Source organism: Marmota marmota, unplaced genomic scaffold (genome assembly GCF_001458135.2).
Source record: "Marmota marmota marmota unplaced genomic scaffold, marMar, whole genome shotgun sequence".
NCBI lineage: Eukaryota > Metazoa > Chordata > Mammalia > Rodentia > Sciuridae > Marmota > Marmota marmota.
The window spans coordinates 12,488,545-12,514,888 of NW_026000169.1; the positions used below are offsets into that span (position 1 = coordinate 12,488,545).

A 26,344-nucleotide genomic window follows, 5' to 3' on the forward strand; every position below is an offset into this window, starting at 1 on the left:
AAAAGCAGAGAGTTTTCTGGCATTCAAAGATTTTCCAGGGGGAGTTCAACGTGCTATTGATGGCTTGAAGACAGAGAGGGCCACATTTAAAAGACCTGAGAACAACTCCTGACCAACAGCAAGAAAATGAGACTGCTGTCCTACAACCACAAGGAAAATAGCTTGTGCCAACAACCAGTGAGCTCAGAAGAGAACGCCAAACCCTGGGAGAGAACTGCAGCTGAAACCTTGATTTCGGCCCAGAGAGGCTCCTGAGCAAACAACCTGTTTCCTAAGCTGAAACTTCAGAAACTGTGAGATAACAAGTTTGTGCTGTCTTTCAACTGCTAAATCTGTGGTATTTTAAAATACAGCAACAGAAAACTAACACACACTTCTTCACAGGTTAGCAGCTTTGGGTTGGTAGCAGCTGAGGTTCAACTCTATCCCACATACCTCCACATTCTCAATCCCTGAAATGCCCTATTTGGTACATTTACATGGCAGAAAGGAAAGAGCAAGTGAGCTGACAAAACCCATGCAGGCTTTGAAAAAACATGGTGTTCATCACGTCCACGCATGCTCCAATGGCCAAAGCTCCTAACGTGGGCTTGCCCAAAGTCAATGAGGCGGGATGCATGATCTTATAGCAAAGGGCAGATTGGACAATTTTGAAAATTAATAAAATATGCCATCATGGAATGCTATAACTATGGCCTAATTAGAAAGAAAGGCTTTGTTTTGAATCTTGGTATCACCACCTTACTAGTTTTGTGACCATAGAGAAGTTAGAAAGTCTCTCTGAGCTGTAGTCTCTTGAACAGTAACCAGTCCTTCCAGGATTGGTGTGAATGTTAAATATATGAGCACAATGCCTGATACAGCTAATGTGTAATTGATAAATATTAGCCTTTGCCTCTTGTATTCAGGATTAACTGGAACAGAAGCCACATATAAACATCCCCCCCCCTTTCCCTGATTTTCATTATAAATTTACAGCAGAGTCTCAAATGCATAGCACCTTTACATATTTTATCTCCTTAAACAGTACAGTAACAAATCACTTAGAGTAAAGGGGAATATAGTATTACTCTTTTGAATGGGATCATTAAGTGCAATCAATATCAGAAGTGGATTACTTTATAATTACCTTTCCAATTTGATGATTCACTTTTAACACATAGTCTTGGCTTGTGAAAATGTTGTCATATGCCATAGTTATTTCAGTTGGAGAACTGTCCAAGTCAAACAGTTAATATTACTTTGTTCTTGGATTATTTAGACTTTACAACTTGTCAAAAAATGATTTTAAAATCTAACTCTGGTTGGTAGTTTGCAAAATCTCTCTCTTTTAAAAGTAACAATTGTTAATTGTTATTATTTAACCCTGAATCGACTAAGTAAGGTTTTTAACATTGTTAGCACATGAGCACAATTTATCCTCTCTCTCTCTCTTTCTCTCTCTCTCTCTCTCTCTCTCTCTCACACACACACACACACACACACACACACACACAAATACATATACTTGCATGTATATATTTCTAATTCTAGGTAATACTTTTTTTACAAAATTAGTTAATATATTATATTCTGTATTCTAACCTGCCTTTTCATCTAGTCATATCCATGTGTACCATTATTTTAATAATTCTATGTATACTTTCCAACAAGTACCTTATTATTGGACATATATTATATATTAGATATAAGATATATTAGACATATATTCTAATATCCAATAATATTATATTAGAATAATAGTCTCTTGATAGTCCATTATAGTCCCATTAGTCCATATACATGAATTGAAGGAAGCCAGGGGATGGGGATTAGTGTTCAGGGCACCAGTCAGAGTTGGTCTTACCCCACCCCACTCCTTGATCAGACCCCATACTTGGCAGCTCTGCTCTTAAATTTCCAAATTTATACTAGAAATATCAAAAAATAAATAAGCCTAGATTCTCTCAGAATGGGTAAGACTTTTTTTTTTTAAATTTTGACTAGTCATTTTGCAGTATCAGGATTTGCCAGATGGTATATAAAAGTAATTACATCTTATATTCATTAATTTCTCTTTCCAAGATTTGTCTTTCCTGACTGGTTCTCTGTTAAAGGGTGTCAAAACTAGATAAAGTGCTTCATACTTCAGATGTACCATGTCCTATGTCTGGGATTATCCTAGAGGGGCTTGTGATCAAAATACTCAGGTGTCATCTTTCTTTTCCCCTGAAACCCAAATTGAAAAAGTAGTCATGTGTTCTGATTGCTCTTCTTTTGCCTCAGACCAAGGGAATGACTCCTCACAAACTCCCGAAAAGAACTCACAATGATGATTCACGATGCCCTGAATCCAGCCATTGTTACAGAAACATGACTGCCATTATGGGTGAAATAATTACATATTATTATTTTTTTACATACAAAGAATTAAATGGAAGTCTCCATCTGCCTTAGTTAAGGGCTCCCTTTGGACAGCCTGGGAGGCCAATTACCCAGGAACTGTGGACACTGACCTCTAGCCTGGCCCCCTGGTCCCAGTCTTGCGTCCTCTCCTCTGGGCTCTGACTGCAGTGCTTTTGATGAATGTGCTATTTTTGATCTCTTCAAAGAGGAGCTGTTAAAGGAAAGAGAAGATTATTTGCAAGTGGGTAGGAAAATGTTCCAACAAAAGAATGAAATGAAATAATTAGCTTCTTTATCTTTATAAGCACCAGCACTGCAGTCCAATCTTTAGGCTGTAGTGATCAGTGAAAATAATGAGCCTTCCCATGTGAGGAAGAGTCATCTTCAGGCACTCTCCAATAACAGTTAGGACCACATTCTCCTTTGCCCTGGGGAAGATGTTGGCTGTGTGACTGCAAGTGTATTCTAGGATATTTCTCATTGATTAAAACCTTTTAAAATGGGGACTACTTGAGTGGAAGAGCCAGATAAAATAACAAGTTGTAAGTGAACCAAATATTATTGGTTGTTTGTTTTGGTACTGGTGACTGAACTCAGGAGTACTTAGGAGTATTCTACCACTGACATACATCACCAGGCCCCAATCACCTTTTTGGGGGGAGAGAGGAAAAGATCTCACTAAGTTGTTGAGGCTGGCCTCAAAGTTATCATACACCAGCCTCAGACTTCTGAATACCAAATTTTTAACACATGTCTCTTTAAAAGTAGAAAGGTGAGATATTTGTGGGGTAGGATTAATTGATTATTAATTTTTACCATATATAAAAGATATTGTTATGGCTCAGACTAAAACTCAACAAAGCCCAGCATGCTCACCACCACAGTATTCCAGTGAGCTTGATTTTGACAGTAATCTAAAAGCCATGATGGAGGGCCTCTTAAATTTGACCTGTGTTGTATTGCTCTGCATAATGAAAAGATGTTATGGCTTGTCTATTCCTCAGATAGAGGTTTTGGACAATATGTTGTAGACAAAAGACAAATGGACATGTGGAAAATGTGCTGAACAGAAGAATAAAAAAAAAAAAAGAAAGAAACATTCGGGTATGACCCTAATTAGCTATAAACTAGTTGACAACTTTGTCCAAAAGATGAAAGATGCTGCGGCTGTCATCAGAGATGGAGGTCTCTTCATTTTCACCTTGAGGAGAGATCTGGAGAAGGGGAACTGGTAGGTTTGCTGCAGTCCTGGGAGAACTTATATGACAATGGTTGCTGCCAATGAAGGAAAAAATAGCTAACTTCCAGGAAGGGGAACAATAAGAATCAGCCAAAGAAATTAATTAAGGAATGGAGATAGTGGGATAGGAAGGACAAGAGTTATACAAACAGTGAGGAGGAAAGTGAAAACATTGAAGTGAAAAGAATGATTTACATTGTGAAGATGCTAAATTGGCTACTTACCTTCTACCTCTTTGTCTCAGACCTAACACTAAATAACACTACCCTCAGGAAACCTTCTGCTGTTACTTGAGTAAGGTACTGTCATTGGGCTCTTGGAGCTGTGTCTCCTCATCACAAAAGTTGGCAATGGCCTAAGTATGCTTGTCTGACTACCAGCAGACCCCAACCTTAAGCGTTCAGTGGTGGGCCAACCTTGCTTCCTGTTATGGCTTGAGGAATTGGAACAATGTCTGGATCATTTAAGTGTGCCAAATGTATGATAAATGAATAAATCTCTGGGGAAGGCTGCGGATATGGTAAACAGAGAGGAACAGATTTGTGGAGGTGACCACAGCACACAGGTGGAGAGTTGGAGCAGTATGGCAACATTAAAAAGCACTGCAGAGTGCCAAAGTGGCAAAGAGTGGCCGTGTGCTGATCACAGAGGCCCCAGAAACGTGTGAGGAAGATTAGAATTCATACTGAGAGAAGACATTAGCAGGAAAGTTGGGAAGAGATGTGATTAAATTTGCATGTTTAAAAAGAAGTAATTTTCTGCAACCTGGAAAAACAGATTGGAGAGGGACCAGCCTGGAGTCAGGGAGCCCATAGAGAAGTTGTTGTTGAAATCTATGGGAAATATTTCAGAGATTCAACCTCAGTGATGCAGGAAGGATGGAGAAAGTGGGTGATTTAAGAAATCTTTCAAAAGTTCGTTTGATATTGATTGGAAGAGCATAGGACTCAAGACTGATGTCTGTGTTTTAGGCTTGAACAAATGGATACAGGATAGTACCATTAACCAAAATAGGGAAAGGAGGAAGAGAAGCATTTTTGTAAATTCAGTTTCAGGAAGTTTGAAGTCCATGAGTCAATGCAGTATCCTAGAGGAGATGTGCAGAGGCAGTTGGATGTGAGCATCTTGAGAACTCAGGTAGAAGACAGGGCTGGAGACAAGTCATTGACGTGGAGGTGGTAATGAAGGCCAGAGGAAGTGATGGGATCATTCAGGGGAGCGTGTGGAGGGAGGAGACAAGAAGAATCAGAACTCTTGAAGAACAGATGCATTTTTTAAAAGTCGAAAAAAGGAGCGTATAAAGAATAGTGTGATGGAGGAGACTGAGAGGTTCATGGAAGATGAGGAAAGAATTATGTCAATAGGGAAGTGACTAGCCGAGCTTCCTCTATAATGACCTGAGCTAGAGCAGTAGCAGTGGGAAAGAGAGAGGAGAGGAGACATTGAAAAAATATATGAAGACACTAGCTTTTGAAAATTGCTATGAAGATCAACATTTCCAAAAGTTAGGTTGACAAGTTGAATGGGTCTATTCAATTTAGCATTAGGGAAGTAATTGGCAGCCTTGATGAGAACAGCTTCAACAAAATTAAAGGGTCAGAAGCCATATGGCTTTCTGTTGAGAAGTGAACAGAAGGCAAAGGGAACACAGAGAATGTAGACAAATATTTCCAGAAGTTTCACTATAATGGAGAAAATTCTTTTAGTTTTCAAAGCCCTTAAATATTCAATCTATAGGAAGAAATAACTGGCAATTAGTGGTGGGCTAAAGAAGAACAAAACAGACCCCAAAGAGCTGTGGATAATTCCAATACCTTGGAGATGGCAGTCCCACAGACAGAAGGTGGAGGAAAGTGAGTTTGGTGGGGAAGTTCAATTTTAAACCCATATGTCAGATGGTGTTTTGCCAAGTGAAAATCTACAAAAGCAAATAAACAGAGAAGAATATGGTAAACAGAAGCACTCTGGACCTCTGAAGAATTCTACGCAGTAGTGGAAGCTAAGGCAATTAACAGGTGTAAGACCTTCCAAGGAAAGAATGTGAATAAAACCAACAGAAGACTAAGGACAGTCACACAGCAGTACACTGTCATCCAGGAACTTAGTGCTATCTACTCTTCCTGAGTGAATAACTGGATAACAGCAGTCAAGTTCTCCTCTTTATGCAGACTTTTACTCCTTTACCACTAAGTTATCTTAAGTATAGAGAAAATCTAAATCAGTTCTCCCTCATGCTGACTCCAGACTATATATTGTGCGAGACTCTTGACATTACTACTTGAAATTTATTCAGTTAATTTAGTCAAGTGCTTTCAGCATTTTCTGTAAGATATAATTTCTATGTGTGGTATATTTCCCACTATAAATGACTGTTTCAATAATGAGCATAATTATGAGAGTTACAGAGTTCACCCAGGCACTCTGAATGAATGCAAAAGGGCACAGTATGTTTGGGCAACACCCAATGTGTGGATGACAGAAGTTCAGTGAATATGGCGTACTCTTAGTGTAATGTGAGAGCTGAGGGTAAAACTGTGGGTGGGAGTCAGATCATGCAGGTCTTTAACATTCTAAGTACTTTCAGCTTCATTCTCTACACAGTAGGAGCAACTGAGTTTTTGTGAACAGAGGAGTGGTAGGGATAGATATGAGTTTTAATGCAGTAATGCTGGTAATGTGGTCTAGACAGTTGGCTCCAAAATACATTCATTAACTGAGTGAAAAAATGATGGCAGAAAACTAAGTGGTCCCATAAAAGGGGCTGCTTATGGGAGGTACAGTGGATGGTCTCTCATTCAGTGAATCAGAAACTAAAATTTGGTCATTTTTAAAGGTTGCTCAATCAATGATTAAAAATGTAAGCACTTATATTAGGCATTATATTTTAACTTAAGACATACATGGCATATTCACACACTGATTGTATGATAAGAGTACTAATTCCTTTTTTTTAATATAACTGGAGTTTAGTACCATTTTTCTTGTATAAACTATGCTCACGTTTCTGATTCTTTGAAATGAAATGAAAGGTAGAGTGCAAATCTTTAAGACATTTTTTTAAAGAGAGAGAGAGAGAGAGAATTTTTTAATATTTATTTTTTAGTTTTCGGTGGACACAACATCTTTATCTTATTTTTATGTGGTGCTGAGGATCGAACCCAGCGCATGCCAGGCAAGCGTGCTACCGCTTGAGCCACATCCCCAGCCCAAGACATTTTTATAATTTTTCCCCAATCATTTTGGTTCATCTTTCTCATTACTTATTTAGAGTATAATATTTTCAGCCACTTACTCTTTTGGAGTCTTTCCAAAATATTTAACTTAATTTTCACAGGAATAGCTCTCTTTCACACTCATATTTATTGGTTTATGTAATCTTTAATTAAGTATTGTAACAATAAAAAGCACAACTGCACAGCCTGATTCATAAACAAAATACAAATGTTTCTTGGTACATGCATTAAATTGATGCATCCAGAAAAGCCCATCCTACCACTCGCCCTAGTGATTAGTGTAAAAGGGAACTGGAGAGTGTAGCTAATGAAGTGACTTGAGTAACTGGGAAGTGACTAGCCAAGCTTCCTCTATAATGACCTGAGCTAGAGCAGCAGCAGTGGGAAAGAGAGAGGAGAGGAGACATTGAAAAAATATATGAAGACACTAGCTTTGAAAATAAATAGGCTTGAGTTCAAATGCTGACCTCAGTCACTTAGCTGTGAAGTTTCTGTTTTCTTATTTGTAAAATAGAATAATGTGGTATGTAGTTAAAAAGAGTCATTGGGAAGATGGGTTTTATGTACTTAGCAATATGTATGACACAAATAGGTAATTAATATGCTATGAAATCAGTGGCATTTGGTGAAGTGTCAAAGATGACTCTTTATTTCTTACTTTGGGTGAAAAAGATGATCCCGCTCACTGAAGTAGGAAGCACATGAGAAGTAATAGATTTGACAAAAAATAAAAATAGTTCATTTGGGATGTGTTGAGTTTCCTTGTGTGACACCCATGTTGGGATGTCAAGAAGGCAGATGGAAATATTATTTTGGCTTCCAGTGAGAGGTCTCGGATAGCAAAATCAATTTAAAGGCATCCACAAAGAAATGTTAAATGGAGTCACGAGAATGGGTGAAAATGGGCAGAAAGGAGAAAGGACACAGCAGATTGGAAAGGCATCAATCCTATGTGAAGCAAAAATCCAAGATGCCAAAGGAATCAGCTGGGCTACTGAGGCAGGAGGAGCGTGTCTAGGAAATACAGGTACAGGTGTAGGTGATGAGGTGAGTTTTCCTGTGTGTTTTTCTCATTGACTGGCTTAGCCTCCCAAGCTTGGGGCATCTTTTTTCATCCCAGGTGCTCACCATTAATGCTCAGACTGGGGTGCCTGTGACAGAGCTCCATAATCTTTTAAAAGGGAAGCAAGGCTGAAGGGAGTCTTCTTTAGAACAGAGGAGACCTGAGCATGTTTTCAATCAAAGGGAAGAGAACCAGTGAAAAAAGATGTTTTTAATTAAAAATGGGCTCTCTCTCTAACATAAAGTTGTAGGTGATTTTTGTTTTCATCTTTGTTTCTTTCTGTGCCTTCCAAATTTTCTACATTGGATATATAATTACTGGATCTAGGAAAAAATAAACAAATAAACCTTATTTTCCTTAACATGAGATAAGAGATTAGGGAAATCTATGAAACAATGTGACAGAAAACCTGGATTGGAATAATATTAGTTATGTAAGTGGAAAAGACAGCATGGGAAAGGGACTGAAATATTTTCCCCATTGAGACAGAAAAGAGAACAATTGAAGATTTAGAAAAACTTTGAAGTGGAGGTAAGAGAATGTGAGGAAAAAAATTGCATTATTTGGCCTCTATATTTTTTTAGTAAACTAGGAGACAAGATAATTGGCTAAAACTGAGGCAGAAAGATAGGACTGGAAAAATGGAAAGAATGAAAATAGTTTAAATAACTTAATATAAAAAAATAGAATAGGATTGAACTTGAAATTGGTAAAAAAAAAAATTCCCAAGTAATCCAGGCAGAGTGGCACACACCTGTAAGTCCTAACTCTATGAGGGCCTGAGGCAAGGGGAATCACTTGAGCCCAGGAGTTTGGTGCCAACCTGGACAACATAGTAAGAGCCCATCTCTTAAAAAAAAAATTCCAGTAACTGGAAGTAATAACCAGGTATGCATGTGTAGTAGAGCCAGTCACTATATTATCTTCCTCTGCACACTTAACTGTCTAGGGATAGCACAGCAGCTAGAACTTGCCAGATAGATAAGACTCAAAGGGGAGTCTCATTCCCTTTTGTGCCTCATTCCCACAAAAGTCCACTCTTCTCCTTATGTTGACTGTCAGAGGCAACTACACCACCATACCTTCTGTTGCAAACACCTTGGAGTCACCCTAGATTCATCTCTGAATTCTATGAACCCTCATCTAAACAATCTCCAAGTTCCAGCCATTTCTTCTCCTGACACTACCTTTGCTGTCACTGTCTTTGTGAAAGTCACCATCATCCTTTTGCCCTGACTACTGACTTGGCCTCTAACAATTCCCTCATGTCTGTTTCTGCTCCACTCAGTTTCATTCTTTGTACTGCAGTTGGAGTGTTTTCTCTAAAAAAACACATCAGTTATAATTTCAATCTTGGAAAACCCTTGAAAAGCTTCTGATTTCTTTTAGGATAAAACAAAAATTCTCATCCCAGATCACCAGTTTCTCATGATCTGGCCCCTGCAATATCTCCAGACTCACCAGACACACTCTGCCCCGATCTCTATTCTGTAGGCACACAGGCCTTCTCCTAATTCCTCAGAAACCCAGATATAAAGAATGACCAACAAGGTAGAGTTGAGATCAGGGCAGACGGTGCCATATAATCAGATGTCGTGGATTACAAAAGGAAGAGAGATTATTGAGATAAAGACAGGGAAGTCATAGAATGTAAGAAAAATGCTGATATTGCTTCCTAAATTTGATACAAGGAGTAGACAAAAAACAAACAAACAAACAAGACCAAATCATTTCTGAAAGTACTGTGATTCAAATGAGGTTGTCAGAGGAAAGTCAAAATTTAGTTAGTTATTTAGTCAGTTGTTTCATTCATTTAATTAGAAAATTTTCTAAGTCAAATTTTCTACATATAGCTGTGAAATAACTGAGCCATTGAAGATGATATATTCTAGTTACTCCAAAAGGGCAGACTCTCTGTCTGAAATGAGCCATAAATTTCTACAAAATTTAATTTAACTTCCATAGAAAAATGTCAGATGAGATATGCAGACCTGACATTTCATGATAGTGGCAAAATGCTCACTGAAGAAAACAAATCCCTTGAAAATTGGTTGAAATCCAGCAATGACTCCATGTGAGGTCTCTACACAATACATACAGTAGATGTCCTTCACATTTTCATTGGGTAGGTGACAGCTCTTGTTCAGCAGAAACGCAGAGACTACATCACACAAATTAAGTGTTCATAATTCTCTCTTCCAGCAGACAGAGGCCACTGAAGAATCACATCTCAACAGCATATTTACTTCCCATGGTTAATAGAAAGGGAGCCTCTTTCTGATTTCTCTTTGCACATGCCAGAGCACTCCTCAAAAAGAAGGCATACATGACTGCTGTTATTCCACAGGTAAATAACCTCTGAAATCAGAACCCACACAAGGTAAACAAAGACATTCAGGAGTTGTCTAGAGCCTCAAGGTGCATACGTCATTTGTCTGCATAGATGACTGACATTCCAGCCTTGGATGTCCCAACAGGGTTTGGGTATTCTGGATGTGTGTGCAAAAGTGATAGTCAGAAGCAGCTTTTGTAGAATTCAGAAGGACCAGCATAATGAAGAAATACATTTGCAGTTAAGATTGCAATAATCCTGAGTGTAGTTTGGGAACAGTATGTAGAAGCATCTTGGCTCAGCCTCATGAACTCATATCTAGAGAAGAGAGAAAAGAGGACTGGGGAGCTCACTTTGGCCCCTCTCTAAGATGTCATGATCCTGAGGGTGCTTTAGCAATGTAAGAGCACTGGAGCATTAGGGGAACTACCCAATGTGAGGAGGGCCTGGGGCCATACCTCATAGGAAGGTATGTGTCCGGACCTCTTCTGAGACACTCACTGTGACTGTGAGAAGTACTATTGTGCAGGCAAGTGAAGTGCAGTTCACACATAGCTGACCTGGCCAGCCAACAGTCAGTGGTACCATATCCTGAAATCAAGGATAAAAAGGGAACAGATAATGACCAGTTCATCCTTTGTTTGAGGTGCCTATGAAACTCTTCCGAGGTATCAAGAAGGTAATTGAGAGTTTTAGAGAAAGAATGTGGGTATCCTGGTCATTTTATGTTTCTATAAAATCATACTCAAGACAGTTCTTATGAAGAATAGAGGCTCATTGGCCTCATAGATCTGGAAGCTGGGAAGTACGAGAAGTACAAGAACAAGGTCCTAGCCTCTGCTCAGCATCTGGTGAGGGCCTTCTTGCTGTATTGTAACATGGAGGACAGCATATGGTGAAATAGAACAAGTATTCTGGCTCAGGTCTCTTCTTCCTATAAATGCCTCATGGGAGTATCACCCCGTGACCTCACCTAATCCCAATTAGCCCCCAGGGGCCCCACCTCCCTAACCATTAACATAAGCATGTAGGGATCAAATCCAACACAAGAACTTTTGGGAGATACATCCAAATCATAGCGTTGAGGTAGAGTTGCAGGTTTAGTGTCCTCGATTTAGAGATGTCAGTTGAAGTAATGGCTTCAAGGAAAGGGTCCAGAGAAAGTATATTAAGAGAGCCAAAGAGAGAGGAAAGCCCTGGGACTATTCACATTAGAGAGGTAGTAAAAAGTGATTTCAGGCAGGACTTATAAATAACAGGGTAAGCTGGGGTGAAAGGAGATCTGCAAGAAGTTTAGACCCAAAGACATCACCCTTAGAACTTAATCTGCACAATCATTTCCAGAAACTTATACCATTTCTTTGTTTCTAGATCTTCCCTTTCAAAGAACTGATTGCAGAATATTAAATCTGCAACTCGATTCTCAAATAAAAGAAACATTTGCAAGCACTTTGTTTTAAGGATATAAATCAGCAAGTGGTTAAGTCAAGGAATAATAAATAGTCACTGGATGAAGCACAGCAATGTAAATTCCAGAAATTTTTATTCCTTTTTAAAAATTGATTGTCAGATAAGACATCAAGCACATTAATGGGTGCTTATAAAGTGATTAATCTCTCCAATTCCTCTCCAGTCATTTGAAACACTCTGTAAGATGCCCTTGTTTTTTTAAAAAATTAAATATGATATTTTAACAGGGACTTTTATCTTTCAAGGTTTTGAAGTGTGGTGGCATACTTTTAGCATCACTCTTTGACACCATCTACTTCAAATCAGACATTTTTATGTCAGTTTAGAAGACATGCAGGACTATAAGCGTCAACATTGAAATTTCCAAAAGCAGATAGATCTTCCTTTTTTGCTAACTGGAAGATAAACAGACTGCTATCTTCTATGTAAAAGAGGTCCTACTTGACAAGGAATAGGTGGACAGATTTGCCAAGTCTCTTTATTTCCTCCTTCTTAAGGATAAGTCTACCACTTGACATCTGCCCTCATCTTGTCAGGTTACTTGGAGCTGTGTGCCCAAATTCTGCAGTCACCATGAGGAATCCCACCTTCACCAAGCATTTGTTCTCTGGCAGAGCTTTGATGGGCAGCTGAAGGGGATGATGTGTGTCAGTACATGTTATGGATACTCCTCTTATATAGCTCACAAAACTGAGTGGGAAGAAGACTCCTATGACTCCAGGATTGGTCTCAGAAATCCCAAGGTTTTCAGGAACTGTATAAACAGTTATTGTGCCCAGCAATTAGTGGACCCTATTTCTTCTTTTTCTTGTCTTCCCCAACTGGTTTTGATGATTTTCTCAGCTGTATGTAAGACCCTACCCTTCCCAGACAGGAAATATTTAAAGGGTCCAGGGCCCTTGATGCCTTTACTGTCAGGAAAAGTTTAATACTAAATGTCCTAGAAAGTGATCCATTGGCTTATATGATTTTGGTAAAACCTTGTCTGAGCTACATCAAGGTTCCAGACAATGGGCCTCTTACACATGCCTTGCCTTTGAGATCTGGCCTTCTATTACTCTTGCTATTTCTAGTAAGAAGTAAAATTTGCCCTGTGTTCCAGTGTGACACCAAGGCCCCTACTATCCTTACATAGACCTATATGCAAGCTGTTGATCTTTCCAAAGTTACCTCATGGACTGTGTGGCTGATCACATGCAGAAGGCAGCTACAACCTGGAGTGTGAGTGCTTTCTGCTTTCAAGGTGGGCCTGTCTTATCTGCCCTAGAATTAGCTAAGATCGCCTTAGGGCAGGGCAACATTATTAAAGGGCCTACTATGAGATTAATTACATAGTCCACTGCTCTAACAATAAAAATTTTATGTCCCTAATAGTTCCCAAATCATCCATTAACATCTAATACCCAAGAATGCTTCACTCTACATCAGAACTATGCCATCAATTACCTGTGTAATGAACTCCTTTTGATGTATCAAATTAACTTGAAAATTGTGTTGATATCCCATGGATGTGGTATCTGAATATTAGTAAAATGTTTTGCAAGTAAATAACTTTTAGTAAGTGCACTAAGACCATCTATTCAAGTTTGCCTGTGATACATCCAATTTTAGCACTGAAAGTCCTGCAAACTGTTATGCTTTGTCACCCCAGGAAAATGATTCCATCTCTCTCATTGGTCTCAATCTACAAAACCAAAAGGACTAAATTATACTATATATAAAATTATAACCTGATGATCCTCTTTTTAATTGCAGATTGTACCTACCAACTTAGCACACTATAGCTGTCTAGTATTTCCAACTACAGAACCCTTTTAGAGAATCTCGTCTGTCTTAGGAACAGAGAACCTTTTAAAGAATGTTTTCTATTACTTCTGTGACACCTTCATTTCCAAAACTATCATTACCACTGCCTTCTAGGTTTAAGCAGGTCTTTCTGTCTCAATGACCCTGGTTCCAAGGATATGTCTTCTACCCAAGTCCAGTTGTCATCCTGGTCCTCTCATTGTTCTGAACACAGGGACCACGATGCCCTTATCTCCATTCTACAGCATGGGTTTTACATGCTTAAACCAGGAATGAACACAAGCTCAAATGCTAGCTTAAGCTGAAAAAAAAGAGGATTGGTTATTTGGTTGCTTGTTTGTTTGTTTGTTTTTTTCATATTCAGCAGGACTTCTCAGAATCTTAAATTGCTAAGTATACATAGAGATCAATAAGATAGACCAACTCATTTTCTAAAGGTAACAAATCATCTCAGTTTGCAGGACTTTGATCGCTAAAGCTGAATGGGTTCTGGGTAAAACTGGGCACTTGGGCACCCTCCATTCACTCAAAACTGATTATTTGCAAAGGAATCAAGTACACTGCCTATTTCCCAAATGTGCCTTTGGAGGAATAATGTTATCAATACCTTGTAGAGTTCATGTCTGGCTTTTTTATAGCAGGTACCTACCTGTTAGGAGTATTGTAAGGCTTTATGAGATCAGGTATAAAAGGCACCTGCAATACAAACTCAAAAGTTCGCTGATGATCTCATGCTTGTGGCTACCGTTTCACAAGAGATTAATGGAACAGGGCTAAAACTAAAAGCAGACTAATGAGGGCTGAGTTGAGGAGTGGTGTATATATATGTAAAATCCTGGACCCTACTGCCTATCATTTCACAGGTCCTTTCCTTGTTGACCTAACATTGTTGTCATTTTAAATTTATCAAATGACCCCTCAGCAGACACTACTTCAAATAAATAACAAAAAACATCTTCTTTGAGATCCACAATGGGTCTTGGCATAGTAAAGCCTCCCCTTGGGGGATAAGAGGGTAAAAGGTGGGGGTGGGAAGAAGAGGTCAGAGGCAATAAAGATATGGTTCACACCCTCCACTCTGCCAGTAGAGGAGCAGATGAGAGGGTTACCGGCATGACTGTTAAATTCCTGAGCCAAGTGTTCTGTTTGGGTGAAACTCCCAAATACCTAGTCTTGCTTTACGGTCTAGATATGTTCCAGAAAAGTGAATCTTTATGCACGTCGCCACCCTTTCAAACAGGCCTTCATTATGAAAGTCCGGGGAGAAGGACTAGGTCTACGTGGAGTGTATCACTCGGTCATAGGGAAAAGAACCCACATTGTTGTCTGCTGGGTGATGCAAAGAATGTCATTTTCCCCATGAGCCTTTAGTTTTCTCTTCAAAATGGAGATGATAGTAGTCATACCCTTTTCCAGGATCATGAGGTTCAGACGAGGGAAGCTATGAGGAAAGCCCTCCTGTCTTCTGAGGACAGGAGCCACATCTGAAGTCTGTCTGGCTTATCATGGTACTTCCAGCCTGGGCTCATGGTCTGGAGAATGGCACACCCCCAGTGTATCTTTCCTAAATGAGTATATTCACACCTTATAAGCTCAAAAGCCCTAAGAACACTCTTGTTTGGCTTTAGTTCATTTCTTTATATAGGAATGTTTTGTAGCAGTGTTCTAAGATATTTAGATTTAATTGTATAGTAAATGCCATTTCATCCAGAAAGCATTTTCAAATAAAAAAAAATAGGAACAGTGTCATCCCTGAATATAGGTTGTCCTTCCCATGAAAGCAGTTTGCATCCTTAAGTTGCCCCAAAATGATATTCGGGGCACTTACTTACTATCCTATGTGCTTATAAATAACTAACTGATTGAAGCTGCTAATTCCATATGGAACAGCTATAATTACCACTGTACTGTGGATGAGAAAACTGGAGTAAAGAGAGAGGTTCAGTAACTTCTTGATAAACACAGAGCCCTCTCCCTTATCCATGATACCTTGTTGCCTCTCATAGTTCTTAATATTGTCTTTATTTCTCACTAGAGAAAACTTGATCTTGGACCACCACTGCTTTGAAATCTTGTGACCACTGATTTATTTCACTTGAGGACTTTTTTTTTTTCCGCTATAACCATTTTCTATTTGAAGTCCTAACTTCATCTGAGTAGACAATAATAATATAGAAAAAGAAAAAAAAATGAAAACAGATGAGGTTTTCACTATAAATAGAGATGAATATTAGGAAGATATACCAAATGGAGGTGAAATTTATTCTATTAGAAGGGTTATGTGTTGGGGCTGGGGTTGTAGCTCAGTGGTACAGCACTTGCCTAGCACGTGTGAGGCCCTGGGTTCAATCCTCAGCACCATATAAAGATAAATAAATAAAATAAAGGTATTGTATCCATCTACAGCTACAAAAAATATTTTTTAAAAAATAAATAAATTTAAAAAGAAAGAAGAGTTATGTGTTCAGAGCAACTAGGAATTAAAATTTAAAAGAGCTAATTAAGTCAGAGGACTTGCACACTAGTAGTCCCCAAGTTCTGGTGGAAAACCTGGCAGACACTACCATCCAGAGTCTTTAAGGAGGACAGAACGAGTGAAGATCATTGGCAGAACTGCACTAAGTGGAACAGAGGGTATGAGTGTGAACTCTGCTCAAGTTCAAGCACTAATCAGTAAAAGGTGGGGCAACGTGGTCTATTCCCCTGCTAAGGATGGCCAAAGCCAGGAGCAATGGCATCTCAGAAACAGACATTTCTGCTTTGTGACTGGATCTATGACAGCTCTGCCAAGGGGCGTATGAGAATCCCTGGAGGGCAAAAGTTGTAGAGGGGGCGTGTCCCTCTGCTTCCTGATCCACGGAGCGGCTCACCATCAACATTGCTTTCCCCACAGCAGTTATTCCAGTGGCAGTGGTTGTAGTTTTCAGATTCCCCGCCCCCCTCACCTTCCCAGAACAAGCTTCTACATCCATCTCAGAATGACCATGCCAGCCAGTTCAGGACCCTCCTCAGAATTATAGGCTCTCAACTCAGAAGGACCCCTCTGAGCCCTGATATTCTAATAACTCCACTTCTTTCTTCCCACAGTCACAGGGTGGCAGCTGCTGGCTGCAGGTACCTGTGGGTTCCCTCCTGCCTTTTCAGCCCAATGGTACCCATTCAACCAAACTCTTCATTAAAATACCTGGTGTGGTTTCTGAAGTTTTTCCTGGCTAGCTCTTGGTAGAAGAGTGCCTGTATCCATTTCTGTTTCTTAACATTTCCTCTGAATCCCTTCTTTGTCTCTTGGTATTTGCAGAGTTGCATTATTACTGAGGTTTTTAATTGCATGTGTTCTGATTTCCTACTTACCCCCAAACTAAAAGCACTGAGAAGAGCCTATAATGCCTGGATTTGGAAATAGCTTTAACATCTTGGATCTTCCTTTCACGAAATAAGTGATTTTTAAGCAAATTAAATAATATCTCTGTATATCGCTTTATTATTGTAAAATAGTGACAATAATTCTTGCCTCATAGTGATGTTGAGAAGACTTAATGAATAAGATACGTATATAAAGGCTATTTTTTGTGTATCTAGGTACAATAGCCTACACAAATATACTTGGTGGTGATTATGGGGATTTAAGTGTTTTGTTTTGTGTTGTGTGTGTTTCCATGTACCTATCTTTGGACATTGGTTTATATATAGTAGCATTCAATGAATATTTGTGAGTGATAATAAATTTATGTTTGGATAATTTGATTAATAGTTCCAAACACATTCTAATCCATTTTGTTTTTCATTTACTAAAGTATAGACTGCTGTTTGACTAATGTCTGGCTCACCTTTATTAGCACACTATACATGGACCAAACACTGGTACAATGTGTTTGAAACAGAAGGTTTATTATCTATTCAAGTGCCCTTAATGATAGGAAAAAAATGATCCTCTTTCTGGATGCTTTGCTTTGAGGAAAAAAATAAAAACCTTATGGTTTTCATTACTGATCTGACTTTTGATGAAAATGGCAAACATATACCACAAATTCAGAAATCATGCACAACCCTGGCAACAGTGTGGACACAGTGGAACCACAGAATGTGAATCCCTGCAGTCCTTGAGAGCTGGAAAGCAGACCTGCATATGTTCAGTCCTGGGGAAGGAATAAAACAGGGTACCATAGGAGTGAACTGAGAGCGCTCCGCAGCCTCTGTGAAACACAGGCAGTATAAAATGTCTCTTTGTCCCTACGGCTAGCTGTCCTTAGATAAAGCCCATCACACACCAAAAGTAAGGTAATAAGAATCCTTGAGGAGTGTGAAGAGAGCTTTCTTACCTGTTTAGCCAGTCTTTAGAATATATTAAGCAACAATAACAAATATCCAGCATATTTATTTTCATATTTACATGCACTAAGCTCATTAAGACATCGCACAACCGGTGCCATATACTTATTACTATAGGAAAGGTGTGCTGGCAAAATGGGCTAGTTCAAGGTGACAACATTCATTTGTGATATCCAAAAATAAACTGGGACTCAGGAGTGTAACTGTTGATGTTAAAGTACCGCATTCCTCCCTGATGATGTCAATCAAGGACATGTTTCTCATGTATAGTAGCTCTCAGGCCTTAGTGGGCCTCAGAATCATCTGGAGGCTTGTCACAGCACAGATTTCTGGGCCTCACTCTCAGGGGAAATTTGAACTGAGTTTCCAAGTGTATTAGGGTTCTTTAGAGAAACAGCTATAGGAGATATAAAGATATAGACACAGATTGTACCAAAAAGATTTGTTATAAGGAAATGGCTCAAATGATTTTGGAGGCTGAGATGTCCCAAGTTTTGCAGTCAGCAAACTGAAGACCTAGAAGAGCAGATGGTGTAGTCCAGCTCAAGTTCAAAGTCCTCAGAACGAGTATAGACAATGGCATAAGCTCTGCTCTGAAGGCTGGCATGTGTGAGACTTAGGAAGAGGTGCTACCTGCCTTTGTAGTGTCAGTCTGGAAGCAGGAAAAAGAGGCATGTCCAGTTCAAGCAGTAAGGCAGGAGTAATCCCTCAGCATTTTGTTCTAGTCAGTCTTCAGGTGTCTGGATGGGGCCCATCTTCATTGGGGAAGATGCCCTGGCTTTTCTCATTCATGCTAATCTCATGCAGACACAACCTCTCAGATGCACTTGGAATGACATTTAGCCAAATGTCTGAGCACCCTGTGGTCCAGTCAAGTTGACACAACCAATGAACCATCACAGCAAGGGATGCTGCTACTGCTGGTCCAGGGTCTTCATTTTGAGAACCACTGCTATAGCAGAACTTGCAGCAAAAGTGGAAGCACACAACTTTCTTGCTCTGTATCAAAGACACTATAACAGATGGTTAACAAAAAAATGAATTAAATAAATGAATAAAATAAAGAAAGAGGACAGGGTGGGAGGGAATCAGGGAGGGAGGATCTCTCCCTCTATCTAATGTCAACAGAGACCCGAGTGGATATTAGAGTTCTAGTGTGACTGGACCTCACTGTCCTCAGCTCTAGGGTTTGACCTAAACCCTTTCAGGTCTTTTATGGCTCTATATGTTTAATTTTACTTCTAGCTTAAAGAGGTAGTTCTTAACAATGGTTTAAAATAATTCACTCAAAAAGTAACAACTTATTGCAGGCCTGTTCTGTGTCAGGTGCTGTGCTAAAAAACTTCATAGCATCATCTCATTTAATTCTCACAATAACTCCATTATTCCCATTTTGCACATGAATAAATGGAGTTCATGTCTTACAGAAGTAGTTAATATGAGTTACCAAATCAGCTCCCCCTTGCTTCCAAACCTTTGCTTTTACACCGCACAGCATATAGATTTTGTGAATCATTAAGGACAAGTCACCACACCAGGAGGAAAACCTCAAGGTGCTTATAATCTAGTGAGAGATAGGCTTGCAAAATTTTTTAGACCTTTATTTTATTTGTTTTTATGTGGTGCTGAGGATCGAACACCAGTGCCTCACACGTACTAGGCAAGCGCTCTACCACTGAGCCCAACCCCAGCCCCTAGGCTTGAAATATTTTAAAAGAGGATTGTTGGGGCTGAGACTGTGGCTAAGTGGTAGAGCGCTTGCCTAGCATGTGTGAGGCATTGGGTTCAATTCTCAGCACCATTTTATAAGTAAATGAATACAATAAAGGTCTACGCATCTAAAAAAATATTTTAAAAAAACAAAGAGGATTGTTAAGAACATCAGTAGAATGTGGGATAAAGGCACAAAGTTGTACAGTCGTTTGGAGAGCACACTTTTGGGACCAAGGTCTTCTCATTTCCATCATTTACAAACTGTATTACCATTTTGAAGTTACATAATTTCTCTGCCTTGGTTTCCCCATCTATAAATACTTACCTCAGTAGAGATTTTATAACCTTATAGAATCACATCCTTATAGGACTAAATGAGCCTATGTAGGTAAAGCATTTACACAGTACCGTTCATAAGGCAATCAGTATGTGAATGGTTATTATTATTACTACTATTATTTCCCTAGCACCTAGCTGAATGCCTGACACATGGAAGATACTTTTTTTTTTTTTTTTTTTTTTTTAATTATTTATTTATTTGGTGGACACAACATCTTTGTTTGTATGTGGTGCTGAGGATCGAACCCGGGCCGCACGCATGCCAGGCGAGCGCGCTACCGCTTGAGCCACATCCCCAGCCCCTGGAAGATACTTTTTATATGTGCGTTGAAGGATAATAAGACTGTTTTTCTGGACATAGTAGCAATTATCTATATGGCAATTAAAGTTTGCTGTATACTGACTGACCTTCTGGAAACTCATTCTCAGCCTTTGGGTAGCTACTTCCATCCCTCAAGGCACCAATTTCAATAACAGTTCTTACTACCTTTCACATACCTGCTCATTGCTGGCTCAGTGATATTATATTAATATGGCTTTGATGTACTATATAAATACAGAGTAAGAACATGAGGCAAAATCTTCAGATTCTTAAATGCCTGACAATTTTCAGTTCTTGTAGCTGCAGATAATTGAAACTTTGGAGAAAATAACCAGGAAGAACTTCCGAATTTGCGTTTTAATCAATGCCCTCTGTATGAATTGCAGGCGATGACCTCTTGTTTTGCTTGTCAGGTCAACTTAATAAAAAATCACTTGGAAACTCAAAACTTCACTCATCCTTTCTTTTAAAAATGGCACATTGCCAAAGAATTCATAGCAGTGCACACAGAAGTGAGAGCTGTGGTTTGTTCTCTGACATTTGAAAGTCTACCTGAGCTCTTTAGCACATGGGTACTGAATATTCAACAATCTTCTGAAATTTCCAGCACTGCTGCTTGCTTCAGCACTTTAATTCCTAGGATATGCCAGGATTGCACATTAGCATTTAAATGGACAGCCAAGTCCTACAGAAACTTCATGATATATGTCACACCGTAACTGGCTTCAACTCCTTCAGGGGCTGTGCAGTTTCTTTGCCTTGTCTGATGTTCCAACTTCTCTTTCAACTTTTGCCTTTGTGGATTTGGGATGATCAGTTATCTGCAAGATTTATAACCAACAGCTTTGAAGTTGGACAGACGTATGGTGTCAACATTCTGCAATTCAAGAAAATTCTCTTTCTCCTTTAGGATGTAGTATTGTGTTTTTCTCGAGGCTGACTGCTCCCTTTGATATAATAAAGAAAACTTCAGTTCCCTGAGTTTCTCTTAAAGGGGAAAATTTTAAATCAGTCCTTCTAGTTTGGTACGAATTGGTATAGTAGCCCTGACTACAGTGTATCCCAAGGCTGGCTCAAAAAGGGTTTCTTCTGCATACATCCAGAATCCACAGCTGCTTGTGGCTCAGCAGCAAAACCACAAGACATTAACTACTGCAAGTCTTTTCATTTTGATGTGATTACCTGCTTATTGAAATTCAGCTTAAATGACGGATTCTATTCTTTGACCTGGGGAGTGTGATGAAGATGACTCTTATTAATATTCTTAGACGACCTCAATGTCTTGCCTTGGCAATAAAATAATGGACCCAGGACCTAAAGCTGTGGGCTGAATACTATAGAGGCATGCAGTCACATAACTTTCCAATCCGCTTTCCTTTGGGATGCTGCACAAGGCACTCAGTAGGGATCAATTTCATAACATCCTCTAGAGCTGTGCTGCCCACAAGGTACTCATTTGCCACGTGTATCTACTTAAATTTCATCTCAATTTGAAAATTCAGTTCCTCAATTACATTGTTCACACTTTATGTATCCAGTACTACACTTGCCTCCTGTGTTAGGTAGTGTAGATAGAGAATACTTAAATTATTGTAGAAAATTGACTTATTTCAAGCCATAGAATTTAGAAAGACCTAAGAGCAGCCATTATCCTGATATTTCCAGGACTGAGGGATTCCTGGGTTATGAGGATTTTTGGTGTTAATATTAGGAGAGTCTCTGGAAAATTGGGGGAGATCATGGACACCAGCACATGTGTACTGCAGGCATCTGTGACATCATTTCTAAGTCTGCTCCCTAAAGGATGCCATATATTAACTGATCCGGTTGAAGCAGGCAGTATTTGGAGAGCCGTAGTAGAAGAATAAGCTAAAATAATAAATGGGAACTCAGTTTTTAATTTTTATCAAAAGGTAGAAAGTTCACAGGAACAAGGCAGACTATCCAAACTACCACAATGAACAAAATGATGCCGCTCATTGAAAAGGAACACGTTTTAGAAGTAGCCCATGAGGTTAGTAACAAATAATCTCTTCGCCTTACCCTGAAGTCTAGCTTGAAAGGCACATGTGTGTTAGAGATGACTGGGATGTTTATTGGCAAATCAGGTCCCCTGTTGTATTAACAAGCAGAGTTCTGTTGGGTTATTTTCTACAAATAAATAAGTATATATTTCAGAGTCACTGAATTTAAGAACTGAAAGAAGTCTTAAAGTTCTTCTAGTCCAACCCAATTTTGCAGGAGAAGGACCTAAGGCCCAAAACACCTGAGTGCCTTCTCCAAGATTCTATAGTCAGAATGAAAGCCTTCATCATTTTTCCAAAAATAAAAGGCAAAAAGCAAAACCACAGAATAAATTCCTGCAAAGAAGTAATGGCATTTTAATAAGGTGGTACATTTTTATTTCTTCCCTGATTGTTGTTTAATGTCGTTAAAAAGCATCTTACTTGATATCATTTCATATTTGAGGTAGCTTTCTGATGAGAAATTACTAGCAGGCATAATCTTAGTAAATATGGTTTTAACATCATTGAGAACTAACAGTGTACTGGATATTTCTGATGGGTCAACATTACCAGATGGCAGAGGAACACAGAACTATTTCAGTCTTATTTTACATCAGCCTCTGTAACTAGGTGTGAAAACTTAAGGAACAAAGTATAAAAAAAATATATATCATTAAAGGGAACTAAAGCCCAAGTTTAGCAAGGAAACTGGAAAAGATCATGCAGGATTCCTTAAGGATGTTTGAGAACTCAGGTACCAAACAGAAACTGTTCTGTAAGATCAAAGCTGCCTCCTCCATTGGAGATCTTGTGTAAGTTATTTCACCTCTCCATTGTAAAAAAGACTAGAACAGAAGCCATCTCGTAAGATTCATAATACATATAAAGTTCTGGCCTGTTTAAGGCTCAATAAATTTCATTAATTATAATTATTGACATTAAATTACACAAGTGATTTCAAGTCTCCAGATGCAGGTGTAAGTATATTCCAGAATAATTAACAACTTACAAAAATATTTCTTGCATAAGGAATATATAAATTACACCAAACTCTGTACCTACAACTTAAGACTACTATCGTGATCCATAATATAAATGCCTGCATTCAGACATTTGCTAAACCAATGCTTCATGAATGTCCATCATTTGATTAGCATCTGTGTAGTTCCCTATTTATGCTGCATTAAATTGCCATAAATTAAGTGGCATCAAACAAGAGAAATTTATTCTCAATACAAGAATCACCTCCTTGAACTATATTTCCCATCCTTTTGTAAATCTGGAGTCTGAAAGACAATAGACTGAAATAGATCTGATGGCGCTAAAATCAGGCTGTCTGCAGGGCTGGTCCTTTCTAGCAGCTTCAGGGGAGAAACCATTCCTTGTCTCTTTCAGCTTCTAGGAGAACAGAAGCCTTCCTCCTTCCTCCTTTGCATCACTCCAACCTCTTCCTCCCCTCATGACATCTCCTAATACTCTGTCTTTAACCCTCCAGAATCCCTTTTATAAACACCCTTGGATTTCATCTTTGGATCTATGCACATCATCCAACATAGCCTCCCCATCTCCAGATCCTCTACTTGGTTATATTTGTACCCTTCCTTCTGTATGGGATGACACTCATGGGTCCCAGGGTTATCATGTGGCCATCTTTGGGGCCAATAACTAATCTACCACACCTTCTTCACCATTTGATTTATGCCATGTCTGCTTACCAGTGTACTATTAATATTTTTCTTTATTTTTAAAATTTAACCTTATCTGTGAACTCATAGTTTCAACGGGCTAGTTATTTTTTTTCTAAAATTCACTAAAGTAACATTTTAATAAATAAAATTAAAAAGTTTTCTATATTTCTAACATGCCCTAGACTGTAAGTGATATAAATACTATACTTTAGGAAATGCTAATTGCAAATTCTTTGGTAATTGATCAGCATCAAGGATTGGAGAAAGATTCCCTACAATATTAGAAACTGAGAAAGGGTAGCCTAGTCTAATGATCAAGTTCACTATATTCTTTTCTGAAGTCTTTGATTTCTATCTCAGTGTTATTTAGAATATTTGAAGGTATGTTTTTGAGTCGTATTATTGAAGATAAGCACAGAAATTCCTTGAGTTTCAGTTTAATATTGAGTTCTCTACCATTAAGGATAACTTTCTTATACTGTACATCCCACCTTTGTAAACTGTACCTGGAGATGATCCATTGGTCCTGAATGTTCTTTGTATAGGGAGGAAAGTCATAAATTCCCACTGGAGTTTAGTTCCAGCAAAAATGATGTCCTCTGCTACTAAAGCTGTTGGCTTTCATTGACCATAGAAGAAAATGAATGTAGCCAAAGTGATTCTTTTTCTTGTTTTTTATTTTTATTTATTTATTTAGCCTAAGCAGCCAAATATAATCAGATTCAAGGTGTAAATGAAATCACTTTGGGACCCTGGGGTTCTAACAACAAAATTTCCAATATGAAGTATATTGTTTGGAGACCTCATTGTTTTGCTGTTTATTTTGGGTCAAATCTTTGAAGTAATAAAATCCTATTATAAAGAAACTTGAAATTAGATGCATTGGGATATTTTATATGAAATTAATTCCTGAATCCTGACCTGTACTTGATATTTTAAGAAAGTAATTTCAGTCGGCATAGGAACGTGCCTCACAGATCTCCACGACAGAGGACTCGATAAGGCTTCAGCTGACATCCCATGAAACCCATCTCTGTGTTTGCATCATGCCTTGCTCCCATGGGTTGCTCCTAGGACAGGATTGAATACAGAAGGAATTCTAAGATGCCCTTTCCTGGGAGATATGGAAGTCCTCTGGCAGGACTCCTTGTAGGTCCTGCGGAGCCTTTCTTAGATCACATGTAATTTAGGATATTTCCAACCAACCTTCTTTCCCTCTTCTCATTCATTGCACTTACACTGTGGTCAGAAGGCTCAGCTTTCTTTGGCTCCCTTTTCCTTTTCTCTCACAGGCATTTCTCTAATTAAATCCTCATCCATTTAAACCCATCTTGATATCTATACCTGGGAGGACCCAGATTAAAAATATTGTAGGCCCGGCCGCTGGTGTCCCTGCCAGGGGCAGCAGAGGGAGAGGAGGATGCTGGGTGCAGGAGCAGAGGGGCCTCGGGCTTTAAATCTTGGGGCCAGGAGGCAGGTCTCCCGACCCTAGACTTTCTTCTGGCGTCAGGGGCAGGCACACACTCTCTTTGCTATGACTTCACCGTCAATTGTAAGCCAGCACCTGGACAGCAATGGTGTACAGTCCAAGGCCAGGTGGACCAGAAGAATTTTCTCTCCTATGACTGTGGCCTGGACAAGGTCAAATCCTTGAGTGCCCTGGGAGAGAAAGTGAGTGCCACAATCACCTGGGAAGAGCAGAAAACGGCACTGAGAGAAATGGGGGATATGCTAAAACATAAACTGGCTGACATTAAAGCAGAAAATGACATGGCCAGGGGTCTGCACATCCTGGAGGGCAGGATGTGTCGTCAGCATAAATCCAACAGCTCCTGGCAGTTTGGCTTCAATGGACAGATGTGGCTCCACTTTGACTCAGACAACAGAAGGTGGAGAGAGATGCATTCTGGGTCCAACTGGATGAAAGAAATGTGGGAAAATGACAAGGAGGTGACTGAGTTCTTATGCAGGTCCTCAATGGGTGATTGTAGAACCTGGCTTCAGAAGTTCTTGGTGCAATGGGAGCCAGAGCTGGAGCCAACAGGACCTTCAAGTGCCATCATAGACAGAGTCTCCCAGGAGTCCGCAGCCAGCACCCTTATCCTCTCGGCCTTGCTCTGGATCCTCACCTACATTATCCACCTATGCCTCCAGATCTTCCTGACAGGTTAAAGATGCTCCCAAGAAGCTTCTGAAAATGCGATTCATTGAAATAACTATCCTTACTGATCTTCTGCCAATCTACTCCCTGCTATTCCTCCATAGAGCAAATGAAGATTAAACTGCAAATCCAGAGGCCTCCAGTGAGTCAGTCAGACTTAGTCACTCAGCCTAGAGCTCCTCTGCTTATTCATATCTAGTGAGGATTTAAAAGATGTTCCTAGATGTCACTTGTAGGAACACCATGAGCCATACCCT

At 39.3% G+C, this 26,344-nt stretch overlaps 2 protein-coding genes across 13 annotated transcripts in view; one reads left to right on the top strand and one right to left on the bottom strand.

Moving 5' to 3' along the window:
* Lmntd1 (lamin tail domain containing 1) overlaps positions 1 to 26,344 on the bottom strand; it is a 319,597-nt gene that overhangs the window by 121,183 nt on the left and 172,070 nt on the right. For 11 of the 12 annotated variants that reach the window (XM_048787329.1, XM_048787336.1, XM_048787333.1 and 8 more), the window contains one exon: positions 2,496 to 2,596. The gene's annotated coding sequence lies outside the window, so the exon portion shown is untranslated. Of the gene's footprint in view, positions 1 to 2,495; positions 2,597 to 5,439; positions 5,925 to 26,344 lie in introns of those variants that run through there. The other variant, XM_048787337.1, reaches the window with a different exon arrangement.
* On the top strand, positions 7,750 to 26,295 carry LOC107152781 (UL16-binding protein 1-like). Its single transcript, XM_048787190.1, has 2 exons — positions 7,750 to 7,905; positions 25,301 to 26,295. Exons 1-2 carry the CDS (start codon positions 7,750 to 7,752, stop codon positions 26,096 to 26,098), a joined length of 954 nt encoding a protein of 317 aa, XP_048643147.1. The 3' UTR covers positions 26,099 to 26,295.